Source organism: Pteropus alecto, unplaced genomic scaffold, assembly GCF_000325575.1.
Source record: "Pteropus alecto unplaced genomic scaffold, ASM32557v1 scaffold34, whole genome shotgun sequence".
Classification (NCBI taxonomy): Eukaryota; Metazoa; Chordata; class Mammalia; order Chiroptera; family Pteropodidae; genus Pteropus; species Pteropus alecto.
Window position 1 is genome coordinate 3,808,371 of NW_006435763.1, and position 12,196 is coordinate 3,820,566.

General features: G+C 49.5%; 1 protein-coding gene and 2 long non-coding RNA genes across 11 annotated transcripts in view; 1 reads left to right on the forward strand and 2 right to left on the reverse strand.

Annotated features, from left to right (window-relative positions):
• Positions 1-12,196, forward strand: part of MKL2 (MKL1/myocardin like 2) — a 180,394-nt gene that overhangs the window by 156,576 nt on the left and 11,622 nt on the right. For 8 of the 9 annotated variants that reach the window (XM_025046089.1, XM_015588607.2, XM_025046091.1 and 5 more), the window contains 5 exons: positions 2,348-2,480; positions 3,233-4,270; positions 5,365-5,499; positions 8,004-8,162; positions 8,462-8,599. In XM_025046089.1, the coding sequence (XP_024901857.1) occupies positions 2,348-2,480; positions 3,233-4,270; positions 5,365-5,499; positions 8,004-8,162; positions 8,462-8,599 (1,603 nt within the window). The remainder of the gene's footprint in view (positions 1-2,347; positions 2,481-3,232; positions 4,271-5,364; positions 5,500-8,003; positions 8,163-8,461; positions 8,600-12,196) is intronic. The other variant, XM_025046090.1, reaches the window with a different exon arrangement.
• On the reverse strand, positions 9,531-10,595 carry LOC112479123. The gene is made up of 2 exons (XR_003046050.1): positions 10,238-10,595; positions 9,531-10,019 (listed from the first exon to the last, which is right to left on the reverse strand). It is a non-coding gene; the product is annotated as an uncharacterized LOC112479123 (long non-coding RNA).
• The window catches only part of LOC112479122, a 37,432-nt gene continuing 35,847 nt past the window's right edge, over positions 10,612-12,196 (reverse strand). The window contains exon 3 of the long non-coding RNA XR_003046049.1: positions 10,612-11,960. This is a non-coding gene — a long non-coding RNA (uncharacterized LOC112479122). The remainder of the gene's footprint in view (positions 11,961-12,196) is intronic.

Genomic DNA, 12,196 nt, shown 5'->3' on the forward strand with positions numbered 1-12,196 from the left:
CTCTTGATTGGCAGGGGGGAATAGATCAACTGTCTTTGGTTTTAAAGGCTGTCTTAAACACTGTACTGTTCGTTAATCATAGGAACACACGGTACTGCTCAATCACAACCAAAAAGACAGCGTGAGTAACTAACTGAAATCATGCCTTCTCAAGGAGATGCTCTCACAGGGGAGCAAAGGCTGCTTGGGGGAAATATTATACCTTTTATTTATTGAAGCACAGACTTACCTACAACACATAGATATGCAATATATCTCTGGTATTAAAATTTCATAGGAAGAGTTTTGAGGAAAAAATTGTCTAAAAAAGGCTCATAGTTGGGACAATAATGAATATAAGGTTGAGAAACTGATCTAAATAAAATGTTTTCAAAATTCAAAAATAAGATTTAAAAGTTGAATTTTTAGAAAGGAAAATGATACAGAATATATTTGTCACTTCATCCAAAGTTCAAGAAACTTCATTCCAAATACTTCAAGTATTTATCCTCAACAAAATTTAATGCCGGTTTAAAAAGACCCAAATGTGAAGAGCTGGCTGTTGACAAGGCCAGAACTGGCTTCAAACTCAGGCTCCGTAGAACTCTGCGAAGGCTCGTCAGCGCAGACCCCGTCTCAGGGTGGGGCCCAAAGCCAGCGTGGCCTCAGTCCCGCGGCGCGCGTGACAGGGACGTCAGGCTGCTGTGGGCATCGTGTTGCCTTCTGTAGGAGGTGTCCACCAGCACAAGGAGATGCCGTTTTTGCAGGAGCGTCTCAGCCAGCCGTAGTTGGGGGACCAGGTTTGACGTGGGAAGGGGTCAGGGAGAGCAATGCAGAAGAACCTAAGTTTAGGACTTGACGACCGGGTCTCCGACATTTTTGTTAATAAACTTTTTTAAACGAGGTATAACTTACGGACAGAGAAGCCCATGCTGATGCCTAAGCAAGCAACACCCTCTGACTGCCACCCGGATCAAGAAGTAGGGCGTCATCAGCCCCCCTGGGAGGCCCCGTCACGCCCTCTGTCAGCGGCGTCCTGACTTCTGCCCTGCAGGTTGCTTTGCCTGCTGCTGAACGTTATACAGATGCCGCCCTGCAGCACACACAGTGCCTGGCGTCCTTTGCTCAGCATCGGGTTGTGTGTGAGACACATCGTTAGTACTGCAGATGGCAGCCAGTAAAGTTTGTGTTTCTGTCTAGTCTGTAATTGGTCCACCCATCGTGCTCAGCGGACAGCTGAGTTGCTTTCCGTTGAGGCTGTAAAGGAGAAAGCCGTAATGCATATTCTAGCCTGCGTCTTTTGGCTGACAAGCGTGTGTCTTTGTCAGGTGTCGGGTCGGAGGGGAAGCATGGGCTTTTGTTTAGTAGGTACCATGAAACAGCTCCGCCAAGTGGCTGTGCCACTTCACACTTCTGCTGGCAGTGTCAGGGCTCAGGCTGTCGCAGCACTCGGTGCCGTCAGTCTTGCTCATCAAAGCAGCGATACGCGGTGCTATTTCGTTGTGTCTTCATCATTTTCCTTACACCTGTTGAGGTTCAGCGCTTGTTCGCGTATTTATTGACCATTTGGATGTACTTTCTTGTGATATGCTTCTTCAGGATTTTCTCGTTTTTCCATTGGTTTTCCTGTATTTTTCTTATTGATTTGAAAGATTTCTTTGTATATTATAGATATAAGGCCTCTGTCAGAAAAGAGTATTACAAACATTTTTCCTGTGGCTTGGAGGTATCCCTTTTAGTTAGTGCTTTTTGTGTCCTGTTTAAGAAATCTTTGCCTGTCCAAAGGCCATGAAGATAGTATCTTAAGTTTTCTTCTGAAAACTTTATTGTTTTTAAAATTCACATGTAGGTCTCCGAGATGATGCGAGGTAGGTGTAGTGGTCAGTTTTCTCTGTGTGCAGTCCAGCCCGGCCCGGTGCCGTTTAACTAATGGGAGAACCACCCCTTCACCCCTGTAGTGCGTCCGCTCGGTGATACCTTGAGGGCCCACGTACAGGGGTTGGGGGGCTCTCCTGTTTGACTCTGTCCTTGCACGACACCACCTCGTCTTAATGACCGGCTTCGTCACAAGCGTTGCCGTTGGCTGGGAGAGTCTTGCTTTCCTTCTCAGGGGTGCCCTGGCCGTTCCTGATTTGTCGCATTTCCACGTAAAGCTTAGCCACCTTCTGAATGTCTGCCGAGCAAGCAAGCACGCAGAACCTGCAGCGGTTTTTACTGGGATCTAATTCGATTGACATCTTTGCCCTATTGAGTCTTCCAATCCGTGGTATTTTCCTCTTCATAAGTTAACCGTTAGATTTTTAGCAGAAGCAACATCAAATCCAGAAATTATTTTATTGTAAATTCTAACTTTCTTTTTCTTTTCAAGGCCACTCAATGACAAAAATAACAACAGTGGGAATTCCGCTTTGAACAATACCACACCTAATACTCCACGACAGAATACATCTACTCCTGTGAGAAAGCCAGGACCTCTGCCTTCTAGCTTGGATGACTTAAAGGTGATAATTCCAAGTAGAGTTTATTCAGCCTTAAGGACCTCAGAAATGTAAATGACTTGCCAGGTTTGTCTCACAGATGTAGGTGGTTACCAATATGATAACAGATCTGGAGGTACTTTCCTTCTATGCCTATCGTCTCTTTTCAAATGCCCCGTAATAACTCCATTAGTATACTGAGCACGCACCCTGGGCCGGCCCACGCCAGTTCTGACTCCAGAGGCAGATTTTTTCTCCCCTGCTCATTGCCATGTTTGGGAGAAGCAGGAAACTGAAACAGTTAAGAACATGACCTTCAAGGCCAGCCTGTCTGGGTTTCTTCCCCAGCTCTGCCTTCCGTTACCTGAGGCAGTGATCCAGCCTCTTTCTGCCTCCATCTCCTCATCTGTAAAACAGGAATAATTCGTACACCTCATGTGAAGGATTAATGGAGAGAATAAAGTACTTCCCGCAGTGTCTGGCACATAGTAATTACTCAGTAAATGTAGCTGTCGTCATCATTTCCGGTAGTAAATCTGTTCTTTGACATAACAGGAATTACCCTCTAAAAACCCTCATTTTGTTATCACTGGGCTTTCATGGTCTCAAGGTCTGTAGTTGTGTGTGTTCGTGTGTTAAACTGTTCCACTTGCAGATATGCAATAATATGGGAGTCGTTGGCAGATATAGGCACCTTTTCTCTGTCACAAGTGTCCTGTTGACTGGTCAGAAAGTTAAAATACCAGAAAAAAGAGCTGATTTGTTTGTACTTCTAGGTGTCAGAACTGAAGACAGAACTGAAGTTAAGGGGTCTTCCAGTGTCAGGCACCAAACCGAACCTTATCGAACGCCTGAAACCCTACCAGGAAATGAACAGCAGCGGGGTTGCTGCCGACGGCATCGTGGCGGTGTCAGCATCCGCCATCGTCACCAGCAACCCAGAAGTCACCGTGGCGTTGCCGGTTACCACACTGCATAACTCTGTGACTAGCTCAGCCCCCACTTTCAAGGCAGAATTGCCATCTGCTGGGACCAGCAACGTCGCCCATGCTGACAACGTTACTTCGCCTCTGCCGATCTCACCGTCGCCGTCCGAACAGTCCAGTCTCAGTACCGAGGACACAAACATGGCAGACACTTTCACCGAGATTATGACCATGATGTCTCCTTCACAGTTCTTGTGCTCCTCTCCTTTGCGAGTGACAAGTAATGAAGACAGCCTAAGCCCCACCAGCAGCACGCTGTCCAGTCTGGAACTGGATGCAGCTGAGAAGGATCGAAAGCTTCAGGAGAAAGAGAAGCAGATCGAAGAGCTGAAGAGGAAACTGGAACAAGAGCAGAAGCTCGTGGAGGTTCTCAAAATGCAGCTCGAGGCTGAGAAGCGAGGGCAGCAGCTGCCGCGGCCGCGGGAGCCCCAGCCCAGTGCCCCGGCTGACCCCGTCACTGAGGCAGAGCAGAAGCTTGGCGTGGCTGGCGCCGTCAAGGACGAGGGCACGCTGGCCGACTGCTCCGGCTCCAGGCAGCCCGGCCCGGGGGCCGGCCCCTCTGTGGGCCAGGCCGTCTCGACGGGTGGCCAGAGCCTGGTTGCCAAGAAGGCCGTAGTGATCAAGCAGGAGGTGCCCGTGGCCTCGGTCGAGCCGCAGGGCGGCGTCCCGCAGTTCTACCTGAGCTCCCAGGGACAGCCACCAGCCGCCGTTGTCGCTCAGCCGCAGGCTCTGCTGACCACACAGACGGCTCAGCTGCTGCTCCCGGTGTCTATCCAGGGTTCCAGCGTCGCCTCGGTGCAGCTCCCAGTGGGCGGCCTCAAGCTCCAGGTGCGGAGCCTGTCGCTAGCCGCTCTGCCGCGTGGGCGGGCGTGGAATGGGAGCAGCTGGGGAGGGAAGCCTGCGCTCCGGGAACGCGGCCCCTCAGGCTTCGCAGTGGCAGAGCTGTGCGTGTGCATGCGGTGGGGGAGCGGGGGTTCAAACGTGTGAATAGCACTGTTTTTGTATAGTAAAAGTGAAGGGTGCTTTTTTGATTGGTTACCTTTTTACTTTTAATTGACGCCATATCATACATGTGGACCTATTTAAATATGACATCGTCGTAACGATAATAGCTACTGGTACCCAAGTACTTTTTACGCACAAGGCACAGCATCAGGCACTTTAAGTGGCTTCATTTAACCCCTCCTTCCCCCTAACAGGGCTGGTGACAAAGCCCAGTTCCAGGTGAGGAGACGGCCTAGGGACACAGCTGGCCTCCGACCAGCTGGGCTCTGCCTCCCTCATGCAGCTGTGACAGGCCCATTGGTGTGCAGGTGTCTAGCAGGGGAGGGCGAGGGCGCTGCTGGCGGAGAGGCTGCTGGCAGCACCTCCTTTTAGGCCCACGTGACCTTCAGTTTTTATTTAAGGTGGTTCTGATAGGTTTTAACTCAGCGGGGGGCCGCAGTGAGCAGAAACTCTGTGGAGCAGCGCTGCTCAGCCCTGACTGCCCGGGGGTCGGGGCATGACCCAGAGGCCCGGTTCATCTTTAGTGTCTCAAACGGAAAGTCTGCTCTGTAATATTTCTAAACTCTTTTCTGTCCGAATCTTCCACTAGACGACGTTCTAGGAATAAGCTACGTTTTGTTCTGGGCATGTGCGTGCCTGACCCACGGCCGGCCCCCCGTGAGTGCGCAGACTGTTGAGCGAAGGCTAAGCCTCCCAAATGACCTCGCTGACGTTGTCATAACCTACCGTGTAGACTTGCTACAGGGTTTTTATTTCAGTTTTCCATTTTCACAAAATTTTCAAATGAAAATGTTAGCTTCTTAAGGAACAAACAGTAAGAGCGTGACAATAACTGGTCTGGTGTTTAACTCTGGTTTTGAATTGTTAAGGCTTAAATTTAGGTGCCAGTGAATTTATTTATTTACTTTGCCTCCTAGACTCCAGCACAAGCAGGAATCCAGACACAGCCACAGATAGCAGCAGCAGCCTTGTCCTCGGGCGTGGCCCAGACTGTTCCTCAGAAGCAAGGCCCTTTCGTGCCGCAGGTGCTTGGTCAGCCACAGGTCAGAAAGGTCGGTAACTGCTAGCGAGGGACGGACTGCTGCCAGCGTGTCCTCCCCTCTGCTTGGCCACCAGGCCCCATCCTCATCTGTGATCTGTACCCCGTCACAGCAGCCTCAGGTCAGATGCCATTTGGCTGCAGAGCATGCAGTCATTTGGGAAAGAGGAGGAGGTCTTTATTACTGAAAGATAGCTCGTCTTAACAGTTAAACCCCTTTTCCAAGTAAAGTTTTCAAAAGTATCTTTTTAATCCTTATCTATAGAATTCCTAGGTTTTAAAATGGCTTTTCAAATGCATAATTTTGTGGGAAAAAAAAAATAATAGTGCAGTTTCCTGGGAAAAACTATCTGAAGATGAAAAAGATACTTTCTGAAATGTTCATCTGGAGTGTGAGGACCTTTGTGTATTTTTAGAGTTTGCCACCTCGTGGAAGGAGAGCCAGACGGCCAGGTCTGGTGACCTTCTGGGTCCCCGCTTCCTTCCTGGCGGGCCTGATGCACCGTTCACTCTCTTTCTCTGGGTTTCAGTTTCATCTTTACAATGATGGTGTATGTCTACGGCTCAGTGTCCTCTACACAGGTTCCCACCCAAAAGCTGAGATGTACAGTTGCCTCAAAAGTTACCCAGTTTCCCATTTATCCAGCAGGTGGAGCTGTGTGCACATCTCTGTACCAGAAAAATAAGGCCTCAGAAATAGGCCTTATATTTTAAACCTTGAGAATCGTTAGTCCCAGAGTTTTAGCTCCAACATAAAAGAACCCAGATGATCGAGTGTGCCTGACTGTGTGCCCAGGGTGTCGGCCATCTGCGGCAACACGAGGAACACACCAAAACGACCTCTCCAGTCAGCAGTCACATCAACACACATCCTGAGATGCAGGGAGCAAGGAGTTCTCATTGCAGATTACTTAGTTTGGGCTCAAAATAACATTTCAGTGTAGTGATAAGCTCAGCGAATGTTTAAATGTTAGGACAGTTTTCTTTGTTTTAGGAAGCTGAGAGAAAAACAATATATAGGCGGGATAAATAAAGGCTTATTTACTAAGTCTCAAAATGTTAGAACTAGGAATCATTACTTCTAGTTTACAAGAAGAATTTTTTTTTTATGAAACATAAGGAAATTCAGCTTTTCAGAGAGGAGTAAAGTTACAGGACTCCTTGCCCAGACCTGCACTGTTCAGAGAGATAAACACATACACAGACACATATGTACTTTCATGCTTAAAAAAAACTTCAGAGAGAAGTAAAGTTACAGGACTCCTTGCCCAGACCTGCACTGTTCAGAGAGATAAACACATACACAGACACATATGTACTTTCATGCTTAAAAAATACTTATGTATATTTATAAAAATAGAGGGGTAAGTTTTTTCTTTCAGGATGCTAGTGCCATCAAGTATACTAAATATTTTCATAAACCAGTGCTGTGAAGTAGTTGCAATATCAACAGTATGGCCGTACATCTGTAAAAGGCCCTAAAACCTTTGGCTTTTAATGGTGGCTAAACCAAACACCCTGTAGTTCCATAGGAAGAAATTCTCACCTCTGCCTGACAGCAGAAGACAGCTTCTCAGAAAAGGGCAGAGTTTAAATGAGGCCTTGCAAGGATTTCAGAAGTTTCACGAAACTGGACAGTTGAGTGTGGCCACAGCAGGTATAGCCTTTTGGGTAGGATGAAAAAGGGGCCAAGTAGTCAGAAGGTTTACACACCAGCCACAGATTAGATTTTGCCCTAAAGACGGAGGAGCCAGTGAGTGGGAGGGCTCCGTCAGGTGTGTATGTTGACTGTCGACAGGCAGGGCTCCAGGGACAGACACCAGGGACCTGGATTAGGACAGAGAACAGGGTGATTCAAGAGGCATTTCAGAGTGTAAGCACCGAGAAGACAGCTAGCCTGACGGCTCCATTTACTAAAGTTAAAAAAATGAAGGCAAAACCAGAGATTACTTTCCCTCGATGGCTGGGGCCGAGGGAAGGCAGGGGAAAGTATTTTGGAATATACTAAACTTGAGATGTCTCAAATTTGTTTGTAAATGTTATAAATCTGGCTTTGGTACTTGGAAGCAGGGCTGGAGGAGAGAGGTGGGCTGGGGGGTTGTTAGGATTTCGTGAACATGGAAGCCAGGAGCGTGGCCCAGGTCACTCGAGTGAGGAATCTAGGAGACTCCGCTGTCCTTCACCAGGAAAGTTATACTCCATCCACACCGCCACCAAGGACAGGCCTCTGAGTAAAGGGGCCACTGACGCTTGGAAATCAGGGTGGCAGCCCATGGGCTGTGGGTCTCATCCAGCCCCACCCGTTTTTGTAGGTGAAGTTCTCCTGGGCCCCATTTACTGACGTGTTGTCCAGTGGCGCCTGCAGTAGCGAGCTGTCGCCACAGAGACCGCAGGGCCTGCAGACCACAAAGATATACTCTGTAGCCTTTTGCAGAAAATGTTTGCCCAGCCATTTTAAAACATGGTTTTATTAGGGAAAGTGAAGGAAACTGATGAGAAAATGCTCATGCATTACAGGTTTTCGCCAACCCGGCACCCAGTGCAGCTCTTCCGTACCAGAGACCGCCCGCCCCAGCCGTCCAGCGGACCTTCATTAACAAGACGCCAGGCGGCGTTCCCCAGCCCCGAAGTGCACCCCTCCCATCCCTGCAGAACGGACCGAGCCCCCCCAGCAAGGTAATCCCCGGTGAGCGGGCAGATGTTCCAAAGCCCAGAGCTTTAGGCTTAGAGTGACCAAGGAGGACTGGGATTCCTGGGGGAAGGAGCTGGAAACAGCGATGGCCGTGGTTAAGGGGCAGCTTAGCTGGCGGCCCTTCCCCACGCAGTGGGCCCCTGTGCTGTCACGCACAGATGTGGGCCGTAGGCCTCCCAGCGTGGGACGTCCCCGATTTGGCGGCCGTGGCCGGGTAGGAGAGAACAGCGGAGCGGAGCCCAGCGGGGCAAGGAAGCTGACTGTGCTCCTCTGTGTGCCACAGCCTAGTTCGCCCCCCGCGCCCCAGCAGTTTGTCATCCAGCACTCTCTGTTTGGGAGCCCCGTCCCCAAGACGAAAGACCCTCCCCGCTATGAAGAGGCCATCAAGCAGACGCGAAGCGCCCAGCCCTCCTGCCCAGAGGTAAGCGAGGCCGGTGCCTCTGTCTCCTGTGTTGAGTAGAATCCCTTTTCTAAGAGGGACCTGCCTCAACAGAAAAACTTCGCGGCCAGGAGCCTCGTTTGCATAAAATCAAAATACCCTTTTACTGCGAAGACTCCAGACTTTCAAACAGATTTCAGCCACTCTGTAACCTGCAATTAGAAATTCCAGGTTTGTCTTTTAACTTTTCCTTTGGATCCACGGATGAATCTAAATAGTTCTTCGTCAGTTTGTTCTTTTGCTTTCTTTTACACGTGATCGTTGTACAGGTCCCTCTTTTTTCCTTACGTCAACTCTTCCTCTTAAATGAAACTGACAACCTGATGGTTACAGAAAATGAAAGCACATCTCAGTTCTGACTGTGTGCCCCGAGTTCTCGTGGGCTGGGAGGTGCGGGTGTGTCTGCAGTTCCCTTCAGGGGACTTACTGCCTTGCTCTCGAAGAGCTGGTTACTGACATGTCACTTAACATTTCTGTTTTGCCCATTCTAGTCTCTTGAAAAACTTTTGCAAAACTTGTTTCCTCATTACAAAAATGTGTGTTAATTTGGAAATCTCAGACTAGTATAAAGTAGAAAAAGTCACCAATGATCTCACCACCCAGGATCCTCTATTAACTCTGCTGTCTATAATCCCATTTTTATGTCCTAGAATTTTTAAAAATACATTTGGGCGCATACTATTTCATAACTCAGTTTACGAGTTTACTGAATGAACGGGCTACGTACAGTACTCGTTTGTAGCTGTTTACTGAACACGTACATATTTAATTCCCATCCTTCCACTCCCTCACCTTTGGTGACCATCAGCTTGTTCTCTGAGTCTGTTTCATTCATTCATTTAAAATTTCACAAAAGAGCGAAATCCTTAGGATTTGATTTCTGAGGGGGAAGAGAACTTGCACAGAGAACACATGATGGCCAGGAAGCAAAATGCTCCCAAAACGGTATTTTTTATTTTTCAATTACACGTGACGTTATTATATTGCTTTCAGGTGTGCAACACATGGGTTACCCGTTTCTATAACTCACTAAGTGACCACCCCGAGAATGGCAGTTTTGCAGCTTAGAGTCAGAGGAGGAGGATGACAGGAAATCCACTGGTGGTGGCTCGAGGAGATGGGGTCACACGGAAGGCGGCACGGGGAGACAGTTACCAGTGCACAGCACAGAGCCGGTGTGGGGGCGATGACGGTTCTGTGGTCTCGGCTGGTAGTTGTGTCTTCGAGGAGCCAGAAGAGAAAACTGACACGTGATCTTAGGTGCAGAGACCAGGGACAGGGCTCACGCCCGGTAAGCACTGACCTCTGCTGTCGGCCTGGGCCGGGGCTGCTTTCAGTCTGAGTTTGCCAGGCCTGCCACGTGGTCCCCCATGCTTGTCAGTTTTATCACATAATCCCCTTTCTGTTCAAGAAAGAAGGGAAGGAAGAGTCATTTCTTGTTAGCCATCACACCGGAAGTTTGGGATCCAGAGCCAATACTGGATGAGCCACAGGTCGAGCTTCAGGAAAAGCAGCAGTGTCTCCTTGGGAGGTGCAGGCTGTCTAATCACCGCCCCTTCCTCCCCAGCCCCCCCATCGCCTTCCTGCCGGCGTCCGCGGGAGGAGGCCTTGTGTTCTCACCAGCATTGCTCTGCTCCCCATCACCACATGGTGCAGCCGTTAGGAGACAGGTCGGCCTGGTCATCGTACGTGACAGGGACGTGGCCGCTCGCAGTGAGATGTCACCCTGGGCCTGTGCAGCCAGCACCCAGGAGGGATTCACTGTGGTGTCCCCCTTGGTGTCCTGGGGGTGTGTGCACTGGGCACAAGGCACCGTCACCTGTAGCACACCTGCAATCAGGCCCGAAACCGCCTCCACGCCACGTCTTACCCTGTCCCCTCTCAGTAACCATAGAGCTCCTAATCACTGACGATTTCCCAAAAGGGAGACCAAGAAAAGGGGTAGTGGCACAGGCTGAGTCATGTGGCCTGAGCTCGTTCCTTCATCTTTAACGTGTGTGATGTCACCTACCACACAGGTTGGCTGCGAGCATTAGTGTACTGTAAAACTTAACACATCAAGCCGCTTCAGTCACCAGATAGATGGTAGCTATACTGTCATGGTGATGATCATTATGGAAATATGCAGAGAGGCAACCGGCATCCTCAAATTGACATGGTTAGCACTAGTTCTAAGAAAACGTAAAAGAGATGAAACTTGGCCACTGATGTTACAGAAAATGGGCAGGATTTGGTGGAGGTTGGCGAGCGAGTCTGGATTTTCACTTGCATTCTGACACTCTAGCTAGCAAATGCTTTCTTGGAAGGGCAGGGGCAAGAATAAGTCACTTAAAATGTCCAGTTCTTTCTATTGTCTTGTGCAAAATGGGGATGGTAATGGCCACATCTCTGGGCTCTACTGGGAGACATAGAAGAGATGAGTGTTTTGATACATTGCATGACGTTGTGTGCCAGAGCTGAGAGTGCCTAGAGTACTTTTGAGGCCCCTTTCCGTCGCTGATCTCATGTTACCATGCTTTTACGTGAAATCCCATTTAGCCTCCTCTCACAGTCACTGGCTTACCCCAGGATGTTCTTACCCGCCCCCGCTCAACCCAACTACAGATAAAGGTGTGCCACCTGGCTGCTAGGCATGCGAAACTAATCAAATTGAGGCCTTAACAGCAGATTAAATCTTTCTTCCAAATGCAAAACTAATTTGTTTGCAATGACGTAAAACAAACAGTAATTGTAGGCCATGGTTCATGGCCTTTTGTGCATGGAAATGAGAGAACATTTTTAAAATACATATTCCTAAATGTCCCATCCGAGTTACCAGGGTCCAGGAATCGTCATTGTTAACAGATTTTCCATGTATACTGTGAGGAGAGACATCAGTATCAAGGCAGGACTGTGTCTGTGGAGTCGGGGAGGCACTCAGATCACAGGCCAGGAAGCTGCTGGACACCCCAAGGGGCAAACCCGCACAGCCCGGCATCCAGCTGCACCTGCCCCAACCTCCCTCCACAGCGCACAGACCGCGGGCTGAAACCTTCCTAAAACAAACCTGGGTCTACTTCAGTTGGCTTGTTGCAGCCACCTGTCTTCCTTTCACCCAGTTCGTGTCCTCGATAGACGCTCCGTACTGGTCACCGCACCTCTCATTGTTCTTGAGAGTCTGTCTCACACCCTCCTACCCTGGGCAACCTCTGATGTCTGCTTCAGGTATCACCTCTGCGGGCAAACTTACCCCGAGACCCTCCCGGCGAAGCTCGGGCCGCTCTGGCGTCTCACAGCACTCCGCACAGAAGCGAGAGGGGGTCGCTGGTTCGCAGAGCTTCTCCTTCCATCAGACTGTGAATTCCTGGAAGATATTGATGACATTTATTTCTGGACCCCCAGTGCCTCACGGACATATGACACTATCTTCGATGGTCTTTGCCCACCATCTTACCTCTTCTTTCCTCAATGGAAGCACACCGAAACTGGATCTCCCCACCTCTCGGCTAGTCCTCACTCACCTCCTTTCCTTTCCTACCCAGGAGCACACTAAACCCTGGAGGTCAAAATCAAGGGTGAAGTGCTGCGGCTGGGGGCGGG